Source organism: Ovis aries, chromosome 1 (assembly GCF_016772045.2).
Source record: "Ovis aries strain OAR_USU_Benz2616 breed Rambouillet chromosome 1, ARS-UI_Ramb_v3.0, whole genome shotgun sequence".
In the NCBI taxonomy this organism is placed as follows: domain Eukaryota; kingdom Metazoa; phylum Chordata; class Mammalia; order Artiodactyla; family Bovidae; genus Ovis; species Ovis aries.
The window spans coordinates 269,143,353-269,166,961 of NC_056054.1; the positions used below are offsets into that span (position 1 = coordinate 269,143,353).

The 23,609-nt window shown below is 49.1% G+C and overlaps 1 protein-coding gene across 12 annotated transcripts in view; it reads left to right on the forward strand.

Moving 5' to 3' along the window:
* Positions 1-23,609, forward strand: part of DOP1B (DOP1 leucine zipper like protein B) — a 130,175-nt gene that overhangs the window by 67,111 nt on the left and 39,455 nt on the right. For all 12 annotated transcript variants that reach the window (XR_006057540.2, XR_006057542.1, XR_006057541.2 and 9 more), the window contains exons 14-20: positions 812-1,469; positions 4,077-4,348; positions 15,130-15,282; positions 16,325-16,425; positions 17,628-17,818; positions 20,573-22,175; positions 22,893-23,004. Coding sequence is in view for 7 of the 12 variants with exons in the window: in XM_042238307.1 (XP_042094241.1) it covers positions 812-1,469; positions 4,077-4,348; positions 15,130-15,282; positions 16,325-16,425; positions 17,628-17,818; positions 20,573-22,175; positions 22,893-23,004 (3,090 nt within the window). In the remaining 5 variants the exon portion in view is untranslated. The remainder of the gene's footprint in view (positions 1-811; positions 1,470-4,076; positions 4,349-15,129; positions 15,283-16,324; positions 16,426-17,627; positions 17,819-20,572; positions 22,176-22,892; positions 23,005-23,609) is intronic.

Here is a 23,609-nt window from a genome sequence, read left to right on the forward strand (position 1 = left end):
AAAAGCCACAGAATGTACTATACATGTTTGTGTGTATGTGAGTCATGTATGTGGTTAATACTTTGTTCTTGCTGTCTCCTCTTATTTCATTCCTTTATGCCTGTATTTTGTGCTCAACCCAATTTCCTCATTCATATTCTTAAATGTCAGAAACTTTTTTCATTTCATTTTGCTTTCTTAAAATTTGGCTATTTCACATTAAAGTATTGTGCTCAGTTGCTCAGTCGTGTCTGACTCTTTGCGACCTCATGGACTGTTTGTGACCCACCAGGCTCCTCTGCCCACGGAATTCTCCAGGCATGGATACTGGAGTGGGGTGCCGTTTTCTCCTCCGGGGGATCTTCCCCACCCAGGGATGGAACCCGCGTCTCCTGCACTGGCAGGCAGACTCTTGACTACTAATGCCCCCTGGGAAGCCCATCCTGGAGGAGAGCCGATGAACGATGTTGTGATAGTTTCTGGTGCACAGCAGAGTGACTCAGCTGTGCGTAGAGGTGCATCCTTTCTCCCCCAGCTCCCCTCCCTCCCGTCCAGGCTGCCACGCAACACTGAGCAGCGTTCCCGTACTATACAGTAGGTCCCTGCTGGCAGAAACTGTTCTTAAATGACCTTTTTGGATTCCGAAGGGTCTAAATACATAGTAAGAGGGCTCTCTCATGATACACGTGGAGATCCTCTTGGCGTAGAAAACTGTGGTCTCGAAAAACAGGGAGGATGCATTCGTAGCCTGATTCGCTTGATGTTTGAACCCCTCGGTCTTACGAGATCCACGATACAAGCTTCCTTTTTTTTTTTTTTTTTTTTTTTGCAGAGTCCAGTCAGAGGTGAAAACACTGAAGTGATTTCCGACACAGACGCCATGCCCGCTGGCGACGAAGACGCCCCATTTCCCCCGCTGAAATCGGAAGACAGCGGAATCGGGCTGAGCGCCTCGTCGCCGGAGCTCTCAGAGCACTTGCGGGTGCCCCGGGTTTCCCCAGACAAAGACGACGTCTGGAAGAAGGGCGGGAGCATGCAGAGGACGTTCCTTTGCATCCAGGAGCTGATTGCCAACTTCGCCCACAAGAACGTTTTTGGGGAGCAGCTGACGGCGTCCGGGGAAGACACCAAGTCGGCGGAGGAGCCCGCGGGTCCGCGGGATGAGGGTGGGAAGGGCTCGTGGGAGGCCCGGCCCCTGGGCGGCGTGCCCCAGTTCAAGCAGATGCTCTCCGATCTCTTCACGGCCCGAGGGTCCCCCTTCAAGGCCAGGAGCATGGAGCCGCCCTCACCCCCGCCCCGCAGCCCCAGCCGCAAGAAGGACGAGGGGTGGGCCGTGCACCAAGTGGTCCTCAACCTCCGGGGCTCCCGGGAGGGCGTCCGGGAGGCCTTCGCCGCCGCCTGCCACCTGCTGCTGGACTGCGCCACCTTCCCCGTGTACCTGTCCGAGGAGGAGACGGAGCAGCTCTGTGAGGTCCTTTTCCAGCCTCCAGGTGAGGGGCTCCCCGGGCGTGTGCCGTGAGGGGTCAGGAGCCTTGGGCCCCTGAGGGTTATAGACGAGTTAAGACTCCACAGCGACGGAAAGGGCGCTGTCTGCCCACCCCATGTTCCTTCCTTGTTTCATAGTTGCCATGTACAGTTTGGGTTTGTCTTCACCAGACGGGAACCTAACCTCCCTTTGTATCTTCACAATTCCCTTTTTTTTTTTTTGGCTGCACCCCCTGGCATGTGGGGTCTTCCCTGTATGTAGCTCAGACAGTAAAGAATCTGCCTCCAATGCAGAAAACCCAGGTTTGATCCTTGAGTCGGGACGGTCCTCTGGAGAAGGGAATGGCAATCCACTCCAGTAGTCTTGCCCAGAGAATCCCCACGGACAGAGGAGCCTGGTGGGTCACAGTCCATGGGGTCGCAAAGAGTTGGACACATCTGAGCGACTAACACTTTACTACACGGCATGTGAGATCTTAGTTCCCCGACCAAGTATTGAACCCACGCCCCCTGCAATGGAAGCGCAAAGTCTTAACCCCTGGAGTGCCAAGGAAACCCCTGGGTCTATATTTTTTAACCTCTGGTGCCCAGCACAGCCTGTTAAAAAGGCTGAGACATAAAAGGAGCCTCATCCTAGTCAGTACATAGACTGTTTCGTGAGACCTGTTACTAAAGTTACCCATAACAAAGTACCACCCACTGAGTGGCTTAAACCACAGAAATGTGTTGTCGCACGGTCTGGAGGCCAGAAGTCTGAGGTCAGCGTGTTGGCAGGGCCGTGCTCCCTCTGAAGGTGCTTCAGAAGGGTGTGTTCTGGCCTCTCCTCCAGCCTCTGGTGGTTCCCAGGCTTTTGGGAGCCTAGCCCTCATCTTTCCATGGCATTCTTCCCGTGTACGAGTCTGTGTTCAAATTTCCCTTCGGTAAGGTACCCACTGGGCTTCCCAGGTGGCACTAGTGGTAAAGAACTTGCCTGCCAATACAGGAGACAGTAAGAAACATGGGTTCAATCCCTGGAGAAGGATATGGCTGGCCACTCCAGTCTTCTTGCCTGGAGAATCCCATTGACAGAGGAGCCTGGCGGACTGCAGTCCATAGAGTTGCAAAGAGTCGGACACAACTGAAGTGACTGAGCACGCACGGACTCAGGGCACCCGTTATATTGGATTAGAGGTCCACCCACTCTTCTCTACCAGGGCCTCATTTTAACTGATTATATCTGCAACCAGTTTCCCAAGAGGTTCATTCTGAGACCCTGCAGGTTTATAAACTTCAACAGAAGTTCTGTGAGGGCGCAGTTCAGACTGTTACCGGCAGCACGTTAAGCCCGGGCTGCCGTAACAAAATACCATAGGCTGGGGGGTGCTTAAACCACAGAAATGTATTTTTTCACAGTTCTGGGTCTAGAAGTTCGAGATCAGGGTGCCAGCATAGTCAGCGTCTGGTGAGAGCTCTTCCCTGCGTTACAGACTGCCACCTTCTCACCATGTGTTCACATCCCGGGAGGTGTAGGGGGTCTCTCTGGTGTCTTCTAATAAGGGCTCCAATCCCATCATGTCAGCCACCCCTCAGGACCTCATCTAGACCCAGTCACTCCCATAGGCATTCCCCGCCCCCCTCCAAATACTGTTACCCTGGAGGGTTGGGGCATTCACATGTGAATTTCAGTCACATGCAGTTGAATCTATTACAGGCAGGGAACACTTTAAAGAAAAAAGCATCAAGGGGAAGGTATAAAAGAAGAGTGATCAAGTTGGTAGGAGCTGAGGGTGAAGATTTCCCCTCTCATTGTCACCTTTGTTAAACGTCCCATGCAATGTGTCTTGACTCCCAAGCTGCAGATGACAGAATCGTTGGAAGAAATGCATTTAGAATTGATATCTTTGGTATATTTTTAGTCTCTTGTAAAGCTAATGCCATGTGCCCTACCACCAAGAGAACTTTGAAAACACATTTTGAGCTCTGCACCAACAAATGTAACTTTTACTATATGTACATTTTAACGAGCACTTTAATTCAGATTTTACTGTGTTTACTGTGTGTGTGTGGGGGGTGCTGCACTGGGTCTTTGTTGTGCACAGGCCCTTCATTGCTGCGACAGGGCTTTCTCTAGTTGCGGCGAGCAGGGGCTACTCTCTAGTTGTGGCGTGCAGGCTTCTCACTGGGGTGGCGTCTCTTGTTGCAGAGCACAGGCTCCCGGGCATGAAGGCTTCAGTCCTTGTAGGGTACAGGTTTAGTTGCCTCAAGGCGTATGGGATCTTCCCAGACCAGGGATCCAACCCGTGTCCCGTGCCCTGGCCAGCAGATCCTTAACCACTGGATCACAGGGAAAGTCCCATTTACAAAATTTTTTAAACAAGAGAAACATGTTTTGAATCATCTCAAAGCCCCAAGAGTGACATTTGTAGAACTTGAACCGTCTGTTAACACATGACTTTGGTCTCATCGGTCCCCTGGCCCTGAAGGGGGACAGTGGAGCGTGTCACCACCAGAAGGTGGTCACACTGCTGTGCAGGTGGCCTCCCGGACCTGAAGGTCTTAGAGTCCGCAGGCTGGTGAGCCAGTCTCGAGAGGTTTTTGTGTGTCTCCGTCCTCTCTGGTTGGCTCCCTTTCAGGAGCTGGCGATTCCGGTTTTCCACCTTGGCTGAAGTCCCTGATGACCATCTCCTGCTGTGTGACTGACTGCTACCTCCAGAATGTGGCCATCTCCACCCTCCTCGAAGTGATCAACCACTCCCAGTCCCTCGCCCTCGTCATCGAAGACAAAATGAAACGCTATAAAAGCTCCGGACACAACCCATTTTTCGGCAAGCTGCAGATGGTGACGGTTCCTCCCATCGCTCCAGGAATACTGAGAGTCATTGCAGAGAAAACAGACTTCTATCAGGTATTTCCCACCGGGAAGAGGAAAGCTGGGACCCTGAGACCTTCTTCCCAGACTGTTTCTTTGCAGCTGTCCCTGAGGTTTTGGGGTTGGGGTGGGTAGATGTGTGTGTGTATGTGTGTATTCGGTCAGTTGCTCAGTCATGTCCAACTCTTTACCAACCCCATGGTCTGTAACCCACCCAGGCTCCTCTGTCCATGGAATTCTCCAGGCAAGAATACTGGAGGGGGTTGCCATTTCCTTCTCTAGAGGATCTTCCGAACCCAGCGATCAAAACCCTTATGTCTTGCATCTCCAGCGCTGACAGGCGGATTCTTTACCACTGTGCCACCTGGGAAGGCCTAAGGTTTTGGTGGTGGTGACAAAGAATATGGTGCCTTAGGTAGCAGCCAGAGAGGGTGGCTGGAGCCCTGGGCCTGCTTTATCTGTCTCTAACCCCAGCTCCTGGCAGTTTATGGCCCTGCAGCAAGTGTTCAGTAATATTTGTGTTCAGTGTTAGGCTGGCTGACTGGACTGCATAAGTAAGAATTGTTAACTTATCTAAATACACAGAAAGAGAAACTTTGTCCCGCTTTGTGAGATTTGAGGCTTTGAGGTTATTTAGCCTCAAGGAAAACTTCAGTTTCTCAGTCATGTCTGACTCTGCGACCCCATGGACTGCAGCACGCCAGGCCTCCCTGTGCATCACCAACTCCCAGACTTTACTCAGACTGATGTTCATTGAGTCAGTGATGCCATCCCACCATCTCATCCTCTGTTGTCCCCTTCTCCTCTTGCCTTCAGTCTTTCCCAGCATCAGGGTCTTTTCAAATGAATCCGTTCTTCATGTTAGTTGGCCAAAGTATTGGAGTTTCAGCTTCAACATCAGTTCTTCCAATGAACATTCAGGACTGATTTCCTTTAGGATGGACTGGTTGGATCTCCTTGCAGTCCAAGGGACTCTCAAGAGTCTTCTCCAACACCACAGTTCAAAAGCATCAATTCTTCAGCGCTCAGCTTTCTTTATAGTCTAGCTCTCACATCCATACATGACTACTGGAAAAACTGTAGCCTTGACTAGATGGACCTTTGTTGGCAAAGTAATGTCTCTGCTAAGAGCTTGCTCTAATTCATGTCCATTGAGTTGGTGAAGCCCTCCAACCATCTCTTCCTCTTAGAAAACTTAGTGCTTGTCAAATGTGAGAAAGCTTACTGCTGAAGATGGGGAGCAGGTGTTGTCCATCTTTCTTGGGGACAGAGTAAGAAAACAAGGTATTATAGGGCTCAATCAACTGCAAGAAGCTGAAAGCTATTCCAGCTAGCTCATGAAAAAAATACAACTGAGGTTTATTATAAAGATGGAGCCTGTGGAGGGCAGGGTTGGGAGTGGAATGCTGCTGGCGCTCACAGGTCTCACCTGGGGAGCTGTCAGAGCCCAAGGCTGCCTCCTTTCCATGTCTCCCTGCCAGCCAGGACCTAACCTGCTTGTCACTCGACCTTCAGTCAGCCTCAGGACCCTCAAGCTTGGTTGTCAGAGCTAATGACACTGGCGTCTCTGTTTCACAGTTCTGAGCTCGCCTGTCAAGGCTCTTAAATGGACAGTCAGCAGGGCACGCCTGGGTCAGGCGGCTTCTGCTGTCCAGTCGACCACAACAGTGACCCAGGCCAGGGTGGAGTGGTCGTGCGTTGTAGACAGGGACAGGACCACTCACCAGGGCCTGTAGGGGGAACCCGTTTCCCCTGAGGGTAGGAGGGGCTCCAGATGCCCTGCATACTCGGAGACCCTGAGGAAGAAAGATTCTCGATGCTTTATGTGAAGTGCTGGAAGTAAACTCTCCTTTGAGGTCTTGATAGCCTGTCCTCTGAACGGCTTTTGAAGTGGGCTGGCTTTTCACCTATTGGGTTAAACCCTCCTCAAGCAAGTCATGTAGCTGAAGCCATCTCCAGCTTGGTTCTGTCCCCCCACCTTTTTTTTTTTTTTTTTTTTTGGCTCTGCTGGGCCTTAGTTGCAGCATGTAGGATCTACTTCCCTAACCACGGATCAAACCTGGGGTCCCCCTGCATTGGGAATGTGGAGGCTTAGCCACTGGACCACCAGGGAAGTTCTTTTTTTTTGTTAAGAGCATTATTTAAATATAATTCACCAATTTCAAGTTCATGATTCAGTGGTTTTTACTATATTCATAGAAATATGCCATTTTCCTTGTTTTCTGTATGTGATTTTTTTCCCACCTGTTTCCTCTTTTTTATTTTCTTTTTCATAAAGTGCCCTTTTCCAGTGTAATGTTTTAATCCCCTTAATGATTTTTTTCAAAGTATTTTTGGAGTTGTTTCTTTTTGTCGCAAAGAGTCAGACACGACTTAGCGACTGAACTGAACTGAACGCTAAGGTTTACCATATGCATCTTATCAGAATTGACTTCACTTCCATTCTGAATTCCTGTGAGTTGCAGAAACATGCCTGGCAGGCTACAGTCCATGGGGTTGCAAAGAGTCAGACATGACTGGCTGATCCTTTTTCACCTCTTGAATAGCTCTGTTCCTCTTCCCTTTCTTGTGCCGTTATTAGGCATAATACATCTAGGTATGTTATAAACTGAACAAGATGTGGTTGTATAACCTTATGATATTTTAAGAACTTGGTAAAAGAAAAATAAGTATATATTCGTAGAGTTTGGTTGTTCACTTGCTTAGTTGTATCCGACTCTGTGATCCCATGGACTGCATGCTTCCCTGTCATGCCAGGCTTCCCTGTCCTTCATAATCCCCTGGAATTTGCTCAGACTTGTGTCCACTGAATTGGTGATGCCATTCAACCATTTCATCCTCTGTCGTCCCCTTCTCCTCCCACCTTCAGTCTTGCCCAGAATCAGGGTCTTTTCCAACGAGTTGGCTCTTCTCATCAGGTGGCCAAAGTAGTGGAGCTTCAGCGTCAGTCCTTCCAATGAATATTTAGGACTGATCTCCTTTAGGATTGACTGGTTGGATCTCCTTGCCGTCCAAGGGACTCTCGAGAGTCTTCTCCAACACCACAGTTCAAAAGCATCCATTCTTCAGTGCTCAGCTTTCTTTATAGTCCAGCTCTCACATCCATACATGACTACTGGAAAACCATAAATTTGACTAGACGGACCTTTGTTGGCAAACTGACCTTTGTCTCTGCCTTTTAATATCCTGTCTAAGTTGGTCATAGCTTTTCTTCCAAGGAACAAACATCTTTTAATTTCATGGTTGCAGTCATCATTTGCAATGATTTTGAAGCCCAAGAAAATAAAGTCTGTCACTGTTTCCATTGTTTCCCCATCTGTTTGCCATGAAGTGATAGGACCGGATGCCATGATCTTCGTTTTCTGAATGTTGAGCTTTAAGCCATCTTTTTCACTCTCTCTGGCCTTCATCAGGAGGCTCGTTAGCTCCTCTTCTCTTTCTGCCATAAGGGTGGTGTCGTCTGCACATCTGAGGGTATGGGCATTCCTCCCGGCAGTCTTGATTGCGTCTTCAGGTTCATCCAGCCCGCCGTTTTATATGATGTGCTCTGCATACAGGCCTTCTCCGATGGCTCCGGTGGTAAAGAATCTGCCTGAAATGCAGGAAACCCAGGTTCAGTCCCTCGGTTGGGAAGATCCCCTGGAGGAAGGCATGACAACGCACTCCAGTATTGTTGCCTAGAGAATTTCGTGGACAGAGGAGCCTGGCAGACTGCAGTCCATGGGACTGCAGAGTCAGACACAACCTAGCGACTGATGCTCTCACACTCTGCGTGTGAGTTAAATAAGCACGGTGACCGTATACAGCCTCGACATGCTCCTTTCCAGACTTTGAGCCAGTCTGTTGTTGCATGTCCCCCTTCTGGCTCTCTTCACTGTGGGTTCACGTTTACATCCGGTGCTGTTCCTTTACTCCAGGCCAGCTTTGCTTGTGCTGTTGTGATACACTTTTCCACAAGTGATGGGACCAGCAGTGCGTGTGCCCCTATTGTTGTGCGCAACTGGTCTTTAAAATTATTTGTAAGAAGAAAAGAGAAGGAATATATGCATTAATGCTGTCTCTTTATAATTACATAATTACTTTTTCTGGTGCTCTTTGCTTTTTGTATGGATTCAGATAACTGGGGTCAATTATTTTCACCCTAAAGAACTTTTCCATTAGTCTTGTAAAGTAGAGCTGCTAGCAACAAAATTTGTTAGATTTTCTTTATCTAGAAATGTCTTTATTTTTCTTTCTTTTATGTAAGATAGATTTATGGGATATAAGATGTTTCTTTTTTTTTTTTTTCTTTCAACACACTGAATATAAGAATAAGCCCACTTTAATCTTTTCCACATACACTTGATTATAAAATATTTCAAGCAGCACTTGTTTAATAATCCATAACAAATGCTCAACTAAATGTTTGAACCTGCATTTGAATGAATTGTTTGAATATGTCATTCACCAGTCTTCTGGCTTCCCTTGTTCCTGATGAAAAGTTGGCTATTACACCTTACTAGGGTTTGTTTGTAAATTATCAAATCAATTTTCTCTTGTTATTTTCAAGATTTTCTCTGTCCTTTTATCATTCTGCTAGGATGTGTCTGGGTGTGGATCTCTTTGTGTTTATCCTTCTTGGAATACATTGAGCTTCTTGGATATGTACATTGAGGTTTTTCATCAGATTTGGGAAGTTTTCAGCCCTCATTTCTTTAAATATCTTTCCTGCTCATTTCTTTTTCCTGGCCTGGCATTCTACTTATGTGCATGCTGGTGCTCTGCACGTTTCTCTAAGACTCAATTCATTTTTCATTATTTTTTTTTTCTATATACTTCAGATTTCATGATTTTTATCGATCTTTTTCACTGACTCTTCTGCTAGTTCAGATAAACTGTTGAGCCCTCTCTAGGGAATTTTTCATTTGTTATTGTACTTTCAACTCCAGAGTTTCCTTTTTATAATAATTTCTGACTTCTTATTGTTACTGTCTGTTTGATGAGGCATTGTCATCATACTTTTTTTTTTTTCTTCTTTGAACATGGTTTCCTTTAGTTATTCAAACACATGTATAATGGCTCCTTTGAAGTCTTTGTTAAATCTGGTTCCTCTCTTGGCTTCTGCTGTCTGCTTCTTTAATCCCTGTGCGTGGGTCACATTTTCTGGTATCTCTGCCATGGCTTGTAACCTTTATTGAGGACTCAACATTTTAGATAATATATTGTTGTAACTTTGTGTTCTGGCACCTCCCTCCAACTCCCACCAGTGACTTGTTGTTATTGTTGTCTCTGTTGTTTGTTTAGTGACTTGACTGTTTTAGTTTGTTTCCCGTGCAGGGTGAGGCATTTAGTGCTGCTCCTTGGAGGCTGCTGGCTTAGGAATGTGCAGCCCCTCTTGAGATGATGGTGATTTTAGCAAGATTTTCGTTGACTTTCCCTGATTTCTGTTAAACTCTGTTGGTATCACCCCCAGATGTTCAGTCGCTCAGTCGTGTCCGACTCTTTGCGACCCCATGAATCGTAGCATGTCAGGCCTCCCTGTCCATCATCACTGCCCGGAGTTCACTCAGACTCATGTCCATCGAGTCAGTGATGCCATCCAGGCATCTCATCCCCTGTTGTCCCCTTCTCCTCCTGCCCCCAATCCCTCCCAGCATCAGAGTCTTTTCCAGTGAGTCAACTCTTCGCATGAGGTGGCCAAAGTACTGGAGTTTCAGCTTTAGCATCATTCCTTGCAAAAAAATCCCAGGGCTGATCTCCTTCAGAATGGACTGGTTGGATCTTCTTGCAGTCCAAGGGACTCCCTAGAGTCTTCTCCAACACCACAGTTCAAAAGCATCAATTCTTTGGCGCTCAGCCTTCTTCACAGTCCAACTCTCACATCCATACATGACCACAGGAAAAACCATAGCCTTGACTAGACGGACCTTTATTGGCAAAGTAACGTCTCTGCTTTTGAATATACTATCTAGGTTGGTCATAACTTTTCTTCCACGGAGTAAGCGTCTTTTAATTTCATGGCTGCAGTCACCATCTCCAGTGATTCTGGAGCCCCCCGAAATAAAGTCTGACACTGTTTCCCGATGTATTTCCCATGAAGTGATGGGACCGGATGCCATGATCTTTGTTTTCTGAATGTTGAGCTTTAAGCCAACTTTTTCACTCTCATCAAGAGGCTCTTTAGTTTCGCTTCACTTTCTGCCATAAGGGTGGTGTCATCTGCGTATCTGAGGTTATTGGTATTTCTCCCGACAATCTTGATTCCAGTGTGTGTTTCTTCCAGTCCAGCCTTTAGACTTCACTAATCACTGGATAATGGCTCTATTATTTTTAACAATGCCCTGGGGTACAAATTACTCCACAGCCTTGACTCAGGTAGGTTTTTTCTTTTAATGGTTATTTGTGTGTGTGTGTGTATATAAATATATTATTTTTTGGCTGTGTTGGGTCTTAGTTGTGGCATGCAGGATCTTTGTTGTGATGTGTGGGCTTCTCTGTAGTTGCAGCTGCAGGCTTAGTTGCCCTGTGGCATGTGGGATCTTACTTCCCTACCCTGGGATGAATTCTTATCCCCTGCATTGGAAGGCAGATTCTTAACCACTGGGCCCCCAGGGAAGTCCCTGTCTCAAGTAGTTTTTTTGAGGCCAGTCTTAGAGATTTGTTTTGACACAGGAGGATTTTTCCTGGCTCTCTGTGTCCCTGTTAGCTCAGTTGGTAAAGAATCCGCCTGCAATGCAGGAGACCCTGGTTCAATTCCTGGGTCGGGAAGACCCACTGGGGAAGTGACAGGGTACCCACTCCAGTGTTCTTGGGCTTCCCTTGTGGCTTAGCTGGTAAAGAATACTCCTGCAATGTGGGAGACCTGGGTTCAATCCCTGGGTTGGGAGGATCCCCTGGAGAAGGGAAAGGCTAACCACTCCAGTATTCTGCCTGGAGAATTCCATGGACTGTAGAGTCCATGGGGTTGCTGAGCGACTTTAATAAAATAAGATGTGTCCCTGTTTATTTCTGGTAAATGAGCTGGCCTTTGGTGTAGCTTGTTGCTATCATGGAGCTAGCAGCCTCCTCTTAATTACTTACCATTAAAATCTCTTGTTATATCTGAGAGCACTCTAGCTTGACCTTATCCTACACTCTGTTCCCTTATAGAGAGCTGTGCAACTCTGTTTTGTGACCCACCTCTCCCCCTGGGCAAAATCTCTGAATTCTATTGTCCAACTGGGTCAGTTGTCTGCTTCTCTTGGTGTGATTTCCTTGCGGGTTGCTGGGCAGGGTGGTGGCCTCTGGTCTTCTGGGTGTGCCTCTTTTCATCTCCTAATGAGTGATGAGTGTTTTTAGCCTGCTATGCTTAGATAGAGCCTCCACCCAAGAGCCAAGGCAGAGGAGTAAGATACTGGCGGCCTGTTCCTCCCAGGGAGATACAAAAGCCTTATTATTAGCTGGGGAGCTGGGAGGAGAGGAGGCCCACCTTCCTGGCCACCCCCTACCAAGTCAAGCTGGACTAGAGGTGGACGGGGTCCTAGTTGAAGTGCCATAGACTTATTGCTTCTTGTGTTGGAATTTTTGTAGATTCTCTCGAGTTTTTCCTCATTTCTTGAATGCCCTTAGGATACTGTCCAGCAACTCTAAATCGCTGGCTGTTTTCTTTCTCTATAATTTTCACTGGCAGAGGGTCCATGGTATGTTCAGTCTAGCCCCATTCATGATGTTGGGTCCTGGCAGATTCTGGATTTAGTTGCTCTTCAGCTTCTTCTCCTTGTTTTCCCTCTCTTCCTTCCTACCAAAGTTGAGTCACAGTATAGATCTTGACTCTGTAGAACTTGGAACCACGGTGACTGGGCAGATCTTTTTCCCTGGTCCCGCATATATCACAGAGTTTGGCATAGCTACATCACAGGCACAGAGAGGAAAAGAGAAGAAAGAATTTCATCCATGAATTCTTGGAAGGCTATTAATAGAATGAGAATGATAGCACTCAGTACTTTCCTCTTGTTTGGGTATGCTTTTATGAGTTCTTTCTGAAGCCTTGATTTTTATTTTGATTCAGATTTATGTACCTGAGCACGTGCTACTTGCCAAGCACTGGAGCATATGTTATATATTAATGTTACCAGGTTCTCAAGAATGAGACAGGGCTGGAGCCTGGCCACATTGAGATGCTGGAACTAGAGACGGTAAAGCAACCTATACACTCAGCCAGGGTGCGCCCCAGGTTCTCAGACTCCAGGCGTCAGGCTAGTTCCAGATCCTCTAGCCTTTTTCTCGTTCCCGTGGAATAGCTTACATACCAACGTTCATTCTGCCTACAGTGCCAGCAAGAGTAAGGTCAGATGTCCCAAGAGTGCCCTGCCCTTTCTAAGTAGTAATGGCAGATTGCCAGCCACTAAGAAAATGTCCAGCACATAGGGACCAAGAAGGCAAAGATGAATGGGCAGGCGTGTTTTTTTGTGTGTGATCAATGTCAAGTCTCAAAAACCCTCCAAAAAGCCTTAAAATCTTCCAGATGGAGCGTCTTACACATAAATTTGTACTAGGGACTGCAAGTAAAGGGACTACTTTATTTTATTTGGAAATGACTTGGCTATTCAATAAACTTTCATCACTTAGTTTAGCACAAACCCTAGAAATATAACTTACCCTGATCTGGAGAGACTATTTTAGACAGACATTCCTGAAGCATAATTATTCTTAATAAAGTTTATCTAAAAGCTCATATTTCATTTACATTTTTTAGAAGTTTCTTCGCTCGAGGTTCCTTCCTTGCTGACAAACTTGTAAAAGATATAACAATATACAACTTTTATTAAACCTTCAGTTCAGTTCAGTCGCTCAGTCATGTCTGACTCTTTGCAACCCCATGGACTGCAGCACACCTGGCCTCCCTGTCCATCACCAACTCCTGGAGCTTACTCAAACTCATGTCCATTGAGTCGATGATGCCACCCAACCATCTCATCCTCTGTCATCCCCTTCTCCTCCCACCTTCAATCTTTCCCAGCATCAGGGTCTTTTCAAATGAGTCAGTTCTTTGCATCAGGTGGCCAAAGTATTAGAGTTTCAGCTTCAGTATCAGTCCTTCCGAGAAGGTCAATATATAAGATTTCGGTGAAGGAGGAGTTTAGTGCAAGGAAGCGCTTACTTTACAAGAGGTTTTCTGCTAGTCAGGAGGAGCTGATGTCACCACGAAGGGACTTAGTGCTTTTCTAGATATGAAAGTGAAAGTCGCATCCAACTCTTTGTGAGCCCACGGACTATACAGTCCATGGAATTCTCCAGGCCAGAATACTGGAGTGGGTTGCCTCTCCCTTCTCCAGGGGATCTTCCCAACCCAGGGATCAAGCCCAGGTCTCCTGCATTGCAGGCGGATTCTTTACCAGCTGAGCTACCAGGGAAGCCCTTTCTAGATATGAAGAGATGCAAAGGTGGGGATCAGTTCAAGTCAGTTCTTGAAAATATCTGACTATCTAAAGACCTGTCCCATCATCAGATTCCCTGGAGCACAGGGCTCCCCCCTCCACCCTGGTCAGCAGCTGCGGCAGCACAGGGTTCAGCCTCCGGAGAGGCAGATGGCAAACGCCCGTCGTTCTGTTGCTGCCAGTGCTCTTGGCAAGTGTCAATTTGCAATTGACAGAATGTTTGTATGAAGTTTACGTGTAACTTGATAATTGGAAATCACATTTCCTTAAGTGAAAAATAAATAATGGTTAGTGTCTCAGGCCAGTCAGAGATTAATTTGATCTGTGCAAAGAAGAATTTTGTCAAACAGAAATGTGTTAGTCGCTCACGTCGTGTCCGACTCTTTGCGACCCCATGGACTGTAGCCCGCCAGGCTCCTCTGTCCATGAGATGACAGAGTCTCCCCTCTGTCATCTGAGACTGATGGCAGTCTCACCTCTTTGCAGGTGAGAACACTGGCATGAGTAACCATTTCGTTTCCAGGGCATCTTCCCAACCCAGGGATCAAACCCATGTCTCCTGTACTGCAGGCAATTTCCTTACCATCTGAGCAACCAGGGAAACTCAGAAATAAATGAGTCAAAAGAAGTTCTTTGATATACAAGGTCTCTAAAACATAATCTGTGAGACATCATCTTTTTCTATGACCCCCCCAAAAAAATGCCTTCAGAAATTCCCCCTCCTAGGAGTGGGAATCAGCCTTCTTTTTGAGTCTCACCCTGGTTGGTCCCTCTGGTGTCCCCGGGAACTTGGGAAGGGGCTGCAGTCACTCACAGACATCACACGTTTTAAGAGCCAAGATCAGAGTTGAGTAGATGAAGGACTTGATCCTGCAATATAGTTTAGGCCCTGAAGATGAGCCCAGCCTCTGTTACAGCATTGAGCGTAGAAATGGGAAGAAGCAAGTTTGTGGGATTAAATCTGAACACCAGTTAGAGCCAACCACCGGTGGTAGGGTGCTAAGGTGTCTACCCTAGGACAGTGACCACCACAGATCCCCCCAAACTTCCTAGAGGACGCAACCCTGGCACCCCAGCACCAGCTCGGAGGGAGCCTTGTTGTGTGCTGATTGAGAGGACGTCTCCATTGTCAACAGGTGCCTGCTGCTAGGTGGTTCCCCTCTGAAAGCGGAGGTCTGAGCTAGAGCTGCAGTGTCCTGCATTGCTGACCCCTACATTTCACCTGTGCCGTTCCCCTTACCCAGTGGCTCCTGAGGGGACTGTGAGGTGGTTCGTTTTGCCTGGCAGTGGTGGTTCTTTGTGTATTAAGGATGCTCGCCTAGCAAAGGTAGGCAGGAACAGGCAGCTGGGGGCCAGACTGGCCTGCCAAAGGAGGAAAGGGGCAGGACTTGGCGATGTTCACCCAGTCTCCCCTCTGTCCAGAGGGTGGCTCATGTGCTTTGGAATCAGCTGAATAAGGAGACCCAGGAGCATCACATCACATGCGTGGAGTTGTTCTACCGGCTGCACTGCCTGGCCCCCACGGCCAACGTCTGCGAGGACATCATCTGCCACGCCCTCCTGAACCCCGACAAGGTGAGTCTCTGCAGCCGGCGACCTCCGTCTGACTCTGGTCCTGACACCCGCCCGCCCCCGGGGCCCAGGTGTCACGTGGTGGCATGCGTTAAGTCATTCAGTCGTGTCTAACTCTTTGTGGCCCTACAGACTGTAGCCCGCCAGGCTCCTCTGTCCGTGGGATTCTCCAAGCAAGAATACTGGAGAGGGTTGCCATGCTCTCCTCCAGGGGATCTTCCCAACCCAGGGATCGAACCCGAGTCTCTCACGTTGCAGGCGGATTCTTTACCATCTGAGCTTTCAGGGAAGCCCTCAGGCAGACTCACCTGTATCCGACAGGAGCCATTCTGGGGCGCAGTGGACATCCTGTTTAACAGGCAGGGGTGTTGCATCAGCAGCATTTTAATACATCAGTAATTTCAGGCCTGGAAGGCCCGCAGAAGCACGAGCCACCCAGTGTGTTGCATTAAAGCTTACCAGGAGCGTCTGCCCAGGCTCCTGTGATGCTTGCAGGGCCCCCAGAGCTCTGGGGGAAGCAGGCAGCTGCGGAGAATGTGTCACCCCTGGAGCCCTGGCTCTGCCCTGCTGTCAGGGCCTGTCCTCTAAGCTGGGGGTCCCCAAGCTCCAGGCTTCAGATCAGAACCTGCCGTCAGATCAGCGGTGGTATTAAGTGAGAAATGAAGAGCACAATAACTGTCATGAGTATGGAATCCTTCCGAAACCATCTCCCATCTGACCGCAGTCCATGGGAAAATGTTGCCTTCCTTGAAACCGATGCCAAAGAGGTTGGGGATGGCACTGCCAAGGGCCACGAGGAGGTCATGCCCCGTGTTCTTCTCCAGCCGCAGGCCTGGCTGTGGCCCTGGACTCTGGTTATCGTGGAGTCTGGAACACGGACTGCCCCTCCAGACACCAGGCCCCTTAGCTCAGGCACCTCTGCCCTGCTTGCCCTCTTTCCGCTGAATTCTCGTCTGTCATTTAAATGGGGCTCGTGACCACTGAGAACGCCGTTCTGTTAAGAAAGAAGCCAGGCGCCTCACTCCCGTTTTCTCTCCTGTTCAAGGGAACCAGGTTGGAAGCTCTGTTTCGATTTTCTGTCATCTGGCACCTGACCAGAGAGATCCAGGGCAGCAGAGTGACGTCTCACAATCGCTCCTTTGACAGGTGACAGGGACTTTTTTTTTTTTTTTTAATAACTTAACCCTTAAAGGAAAAGGACACTTTGGGGAGGTGCTGGGTCAGTGTGCCAGGCTAGGATCGGGGAGATGCATGAAACAGAAACCACCCCCCGCCCCCACCCCGTGTTCTTGATGCAGAGAGATTCCTGGGGTCCTCTCAGTGAATTCAGGCCAGACAGGTGTGACTACCTCATAGGGGGTTTCTTACCTTGATCTTGAAGGGAGGAAGCCCTGCATGCCTCAGAGTCACCTGAGGAGCTGGCGGAACAAGCCCCCCAAGGGGGCTTGGTAGGAAGATGAGGAGGGGTAAATCTTGGCTGGGCTTCCCCGGCAGCTCAGTGGTAAAGAACCCACCTGCCAGTCAGTGCAGGAGATGCAGGTTCGATCTCCCGGTCAAGAAGATCCCCTGAAGAAGGGAAAGGCAACCCACTCCAGTATTCTTGCCTGGGAAATCCCATGGACAGAGGGGCCTGGCAGGCTACCATCCTTGGGGTTGCAAAGAGTAGGACGCAACAGAGCATGCACACACGTGTATCTTAACTGGGGTGGCGGCCACACTGGGTGTGTGCAGCTGCGATGTCCTCAATCCCAGGCCCCAAACCATGCGTTTTATTACAGGCATGTTCTGTTCTACATTGGTTTTTAAAAATCCCCCACCTTGTTTCTTGTAAGCTTCCCTGGTGGCTCAGAGGGTAAAGTGTCTGCCTGCAAGGTGGGAGACCTGGGTTCGATCCCTGGGTCGGGATGATGCCCTGGAGAAGGAAATGGCAACCCGCTCCAGTATTCTTGCCTGGAAAATCCCGTGGACGGAGGAGCCTGGTAGGCTACAGTCTGTGGGGTCACAAGGAGTCGGACACGACTGAGCGATGTCATTTTCGTTTTTATCTTGTTCCTGGAGCCCTAGATGTGGGGTCAGACACGCAGCCTTGGAGAGATTCCAGCTGGTCCTAATGTACCACACCTGCCCCCCATTTGTGAGGAGGCCCAGGCATCAGCATTTTTTAAAGCTCCCCTGACTTAGCAACTCAGCAACAAGCCAGCAACAGTGACCCTAGCTGGAAGCAGGGTTGACCTTATGGTCCTCATCTGCCTGGGCCTGCAAGTCCAGCCTCCCCGGGTAGAACTCCCCAAGGGTGTCCTGACCGCCCTGACAGTGCGCATCCACACCCCGCCCCACCCCCGTGGCAGGTCGTTGTTCGTGGTGCTGGACAGCCTGGGCAGCTCGGATGGGGCCATCGGGGCCGCCGCCCAGGGCTGGCTGGTGCGGGCTCTCTCCCTGGGCGACGCGGCCCGCATCCTAGAGCCTGTGCTCCTGCTGCTGCTGCAGCCCAAGACCCAGCGGACCGCCATCCACTGCCTCACGCGGGAGAACTCGGCGGGTGAGCACACCATGCGGGGGCCAGGCTGGCCCTGCATCCCGGGGACCCTGGGCCCAGGGGGAGGGAAGGGGCGGCTAGGACCTCCCTGCCACCCTGGGGCCTCAGTCAAGGCATTCAGACCAACAGGATGGTTTCACCAGGTTCGAAAAGTGGGGGAAGTACTTTGTGGGGCCTCCTAAAATTTCCGGATCAGATGAACCAGCACTTAGAAATGCTAAGTCGTAGGTTTGTTGTTTTCACTGAAAAATATATAATTTTTTTTATATATTAAAAAGGAAAATACTAGCAACCCATGTTCCAATAAATATACCTGATTCTTGGTTCTTTTGCTGGAGAAAGCACTTCAAGCGCATCCAAGGTAGTAGGAGAGAAAACAGACCATCCACTTGAAGGTCTTCAAGGCCACCTCTTCACTTAGGAAGGAAGTCTGAGGTCTGGTGTGAAGGTCGTTTTGGGCTGCCCAGGCTAGCTCTTCTCAGACCTGGGATGGGAGAGCAGAGGTTTTTCCCAGGTCTGAATGGTCAAGCGTGTCGAAACCTGCATGTAAGCTAATCAGTTGCGCTATATAAAAATCACTTCTGCTCAAGAACTGTCAACAAGGTAAGTGGTTTCTGTCTGCTCTCCAGGGTTCTTTCCAGCTAACCTAAAATCAGAGAAGTAGAAGAAACAGACCTCTGGGCTCTGAGAATTTTCAGAGGCATCTTTAACTAAATTTTAAAGAATAGAGGAGAGGCAGGAAAAGGAAAAGAAAGACTGAAATGAAACAGATGATTTCATTGATGAATACCTAGCACAGTTTATGGTCTACCATCACTTCCCACAATAGGTGGATTTTATGATTTCCTGCAGTTAGTTCTCTAAGCAATGGCTTTACAGACTTTGACTAGTTTGTTTAGCTTAGTGGGTTGTAAATACTCAGTGTTCGTCAGTCTCATCTTACGGAGGAATGCAGCCCAACACCTAAGTAAGCAAAGATTCCCAGGTGGCTGCCTCTCTTTACAAGATTCCGTCCTTAAAAACTAGGAGGCATTTTATTACTCCACACTTAGAAGAAAGTAAAATACAAAGAACTGTAAACTAAGTACCTTCTTAAAAGTTTGATCTGCATTTATGGCAGCTCAATTTTGAAGCATTTCTTTGCTTTAACAAGAAACTCTACAGCCCGTCAGGTGTTAAAAGTCTCGGGGCACTTCTTGCTGCGTCTTCTAATTCCTGTCTAATGCTACCTGCCTTAGAAAAAATTTAAGGAAAAATGTGTCTTCTCTGCCCTGTTCGCTCCCTGGAAACAACCAGAAGGGTTGTACTTCCCCTCCTTGCTATTGCGGTAGTCCTTTGGAAATCTCATTTTTAAATACTGTTTAAAGTGGAACAACAGGAAGCTCATATTTCTAATATCTTATCCTTCCTTCTTTCCTAACCTGGCTTAATGTTCATGGAATAGATTTGTTGAAAGCTGCCTATTAAAAATGTTTGGCAGTGCCGAAGACATCTGGCTTTTCACTCCTTTTTAAAAGAGACCTGAGCACGTTAAAGCGTTGTCTGTGTTCTGATCTCAGAGGTACTGACAAGTGCATATTTTAAAAATCGGAGTAATCGGGAAATAAAAGCACAAATAAAGTCCCTTGCCACGCCAGCCAGTAGAGCACTTTACAGTTAATGGTTCAGCAGATATCCTCCCAGACATTTCCGTAGTTGTGTATTACAGACACTCTCCCCTAAGCGGACTTTTTGTGAACAGCATGATTCTGCAGCTTGCTGTTTTCTTTGAGTACTCAATGTACTCTGTACTTTGCTCCATATCAGTGCATGTAGGTGTGTCTTTAGGAAACCCAGCAGTAGCCTCTGCAGGCCTGCACCATGAGGTTCAGTCCTCGTACTTGCAGATGCTTTGTTTGTCTTTATACAGCACATTTCAGCGATACCCTTTCAGTTTTGAAAAACCTTCTGTTGACGTTTCTGTAGGGTACCTTTTTTTGAAAGGAAAGTTGTGGGAGAAAACGATAGGCATTTTTATAGATCACCCTTCCCCTAAACTTGGTGTATTTATATTTTCTATGAAAGTATAACTAAATTACCCAATTTCTTGAACATTTTAAAAGACCTGTTCACTTTGCTTTGTCTGACTTCCATCTGTTATGTAACCTAGACTCTACTATTATCGTTGCATGCAGGAACTATATTTTGTTTTTTTCATGCTTTATTTTTTATTGCAATATCCTTGATTTACAGTGCTACACAAGTTTCATGTGCACAGCTTAGTGATTCATGATTTTTAAAGGTTACACTCCATTTGTGCGCTTCCCTGGTGGCTCAGTTGGTGAAGAATCCGCCTGCAATGCGGTAGACCCAGGATGGATCCCTGGGTGGGGAAGATCCCCTGGAGAAGGAAATGGCAGCCCACTCTAGTATTCTTGCCTGGAGAATTCCAGGGACAGAGGAGCCTGGTGGGCCACAGTCCTACGGGATCTTGAAGAGTCAGACACTGCTGAGCCTCTGAGCATACTCAATTTATAGTTATTATATCATATTGGTTATATTCTCTATGTGAAAGTGAAAGCCACTCTGCCGTCCATGAAATTCTCCAGGATCATCCCAACCCATCCAGATATTGCCAAGAATTTGTCTTGCCCCTTCCCCACCCCCATGGAGCGTTTTACTAATATTGATCTTGCTGCCTCCCTTTAAGACCAAGATCACGGTGGAACTGAACTAACCCTTCTGTTCTCAAGCTGTCTGTCATTCCATCCCTTGCAGAAGACTGGCACCGCTGGCTCAACAGGAAGCAAGCCTCATTCGCTGAGGCATGGGCCGCACCCGAGCTGCCAGAGGATGGCTGTGAAGATGGCGCGCCCCTGAGCCAGCTCACCACGGTGGACCGCGAGGCCATCTGGGCCGAGGTGGAGACGGAGCCAGAGGCGCGCCCAACGGGCGGCGAGCCCCACGAGCATGACCGCCCCATGCGCCTCGAGGACCTGCTGGACGGGCAGGCCCACACAATCGCCGAGGACGGCAGCGAGCGCACCGAGTCGGCGGACACCAGCTCTGGCGCCACGGACAGCAGCGAGAACACGTCCTCCGTCTCCTCGCCGGCGCATGACCCGCAGGAGCTAAGCGGTGGCGAGCAGTGCTGTGCGCCCCTGGCCGCGGCCACCCGGGCCCCTGGCCCGCAGGCGGGCGGCCCCACATGCCTGGCGCGCGCAGACTCGGACCGGACCCAGGCCTCGGAGTCGCTGCCGTCCAGCGACGAGGAGGCAGCCGCGGAGCTGCAGGCGCTGACGGCAGCCCGGCTGCGGAAGCAGCAGCGCGAGAGGCAGGCAATGCTGGAGGCGCTATTCGCGCACATCCTGCTCTATCTGCAACCCTACGACTCGCGGCGGGTGCTCTACGCCTTCTCGGTGCTGGAGACTGTGCTCAAAACCAACCCGCGCGAGTTCATCGAGGCCGTGTCCAGGACCAGCGTGGACACCAGCGCCACAGCACACCTCAACCTCATCTCTAACCTCCTGGCCCGCCACCAGGAGGCCCTGGCGGGCCAGAGCTTCTACGGCAAGCTCCCCAGCCAGCCCCCTAGTGCTTGCCCGCACTCGCTGCTCATCGAGCTCCTCACCTACCTGTGCCTCAATTTCCTCCGCAGCTATTACCCTTGCTCCCTGAGGGTCTCTCACCGGGACATCCTGGGCAACCGGGACGTGCAGGTCAAGAGTGTGGAGGTCCTGATCAGGGTGATGACGCAGCTGGTCTCGGTGGCCAAGGCGGCCGAGGGCAAGAACGTGGAGTTCATCCAGGGCCTGCTGCAGAGATGCCGGGTCCAGGAGTTCGTCCTGCTCTCGCTGTCCGCCTCCATGTACACAAGCCAGAAGCGCTATGGGCTGGCCACTGCTGCGCCGGGCGGAGCCCTGCAGGAGGAGGGCGTGCTAGAGGAACACGTCATCAACCTGGGCCAGGACCAGATCTGGAGCGAGCACCCGCTGCAGATCGAGCTGCTGAAGCTGCTGCAGGTGCTCATCGTGCTGGAGCACCACCTGGGCCAGGCGCCTGAGGAGGCGGAACAGCTGCCCGACCTGCCCCGGGAGTGGCGACGGGCCCTGAACTTCCAGCAGGCCATCAGCGCCCTGCAGTACGTGCGGCCCCACCCACTCACGTCACAGGGGCTGCTGGTGGCCGCCGTGGTCAGGGGCCTGCAGCCAGCCTATGGCTACGGCATGCACCCGGCCTGGGTAAGCCTGGTCACGCATTCCTTGCCGTACTTCGGAAGGTCCCTGGGCTGGACAGTAACACCCTTCCTCGTCCAGATCTGCAAAAACTTGGATGAGCTGGTCAAGCAGTATGAGAGCGAGTCAGCGAAGCTGTCCATCAGGTATAGTGAGCCTTGAGGCAACTGGTGCTTGGGTGCTAAGTCCCTTCAGTCGTGTCCGACTCTTCTGAGACCCTGTGGAGTAGCCCGCCAGGCTCCTCTGTCCATGGGATCCTCCAGGCAAAGATTCTGGAGTGGGTTGCCATTTCCTCCTCCAGGAGGTCTTCCCTACCCAAGGATGGAACCCGCGTTTCCTATGTCTCCTACCTTGGCAGGCGAGTTCTTTACCACTAGTGCCACCTGGGAAGAGGCATATTCCTATTGCTTTAGTGACAGCTTTTTGTCACGAATGGCTTATTGGCCCTTGCCAGTTGGAGGGTCCTTTCAACCTAGTCAGAAACCTAGCTAGAATTGTCAAGAGAGGGTAACAAGGAACTGTATGTGGATTCCTTTATTTTTAATTCCATATGACCACCCAGGCCAGATCTGGGTTGTAGGACAAGTCAGTCAATCTGTCTCCGTTATTTTTGTGAAACAAATAAAAGTGTGAATCCTCTGCACAGAAATCCTAAAACATCTGGAAACGTTTTTCCAAAGCGACCAGATAAATGTAAAACAGCTCGAAAGAGGCCTGTCGTTTTTGTAGCAGTATTTCATTATGAGAGCCTCAGTTTGTTTTAAGATGGTGATATCTCTGTGGTTTCTATGTTTAGGATTAAAAACTTTTCTGGCCTCATTCTTAAAGATTTTCAAAACCAGTTTCTCATTTCTTCACCAAAGCATAACCTCCAAGAGGGAAAACATCTCCCCGGATTATCCACTCACTCTGTTGGAAGGCCTAACAACCATTAGTCATTTCTGTCTTTTGGAGCAACCCAACCAAAGCAAAAAGGTAAATTGCTTTTTATCCCGAGTTCAAGGCAGTTTTCATGTATTGTTTTGTCTTCTTTGGGATTATGTCTGTTTCAAATGAGAAATGTATATGTGTAATACAGACACATGTGCCAATATTAATGCCAAGTAGCACACACGCAAACAATGTGAGCCTGTGTGCAAGAATATGTGCAAATGTACGTGTGGTTTTGTTCTCATTGGCCACTCTTTGGGCAACTTCAGCCTTTGCCCACTGTGGCATAGAATGTGATCTTTTTTCCATGTATTTTTTTTTACTTGACTTTATGGAGTTTGAAGGCATTTTATGTTTTGATTACTCTACCCTAGAAAGTGAAAGTGAAAATAACCTCAGTCACATCCAACTCTTTTTGACACCAAGGAGTGTAGCCTGCCAGGGTCCTCTGTCCATGGGATTCTCCAGGCCAGAATACTGGAGTGGGTTGCCATTCCCTTCTCCAGAGCATCTTCCCAACCCAGGGATCAAAGCCCGGTCTCCCACATTGCAGGCGGATTCTTTACCACCTGAGCCACCAGGGAAGTCCACTCGACCCTATCTGGTATTAAATTTTAGAATGGAGCTAGTACTTTGGTTGAAGGATTTGC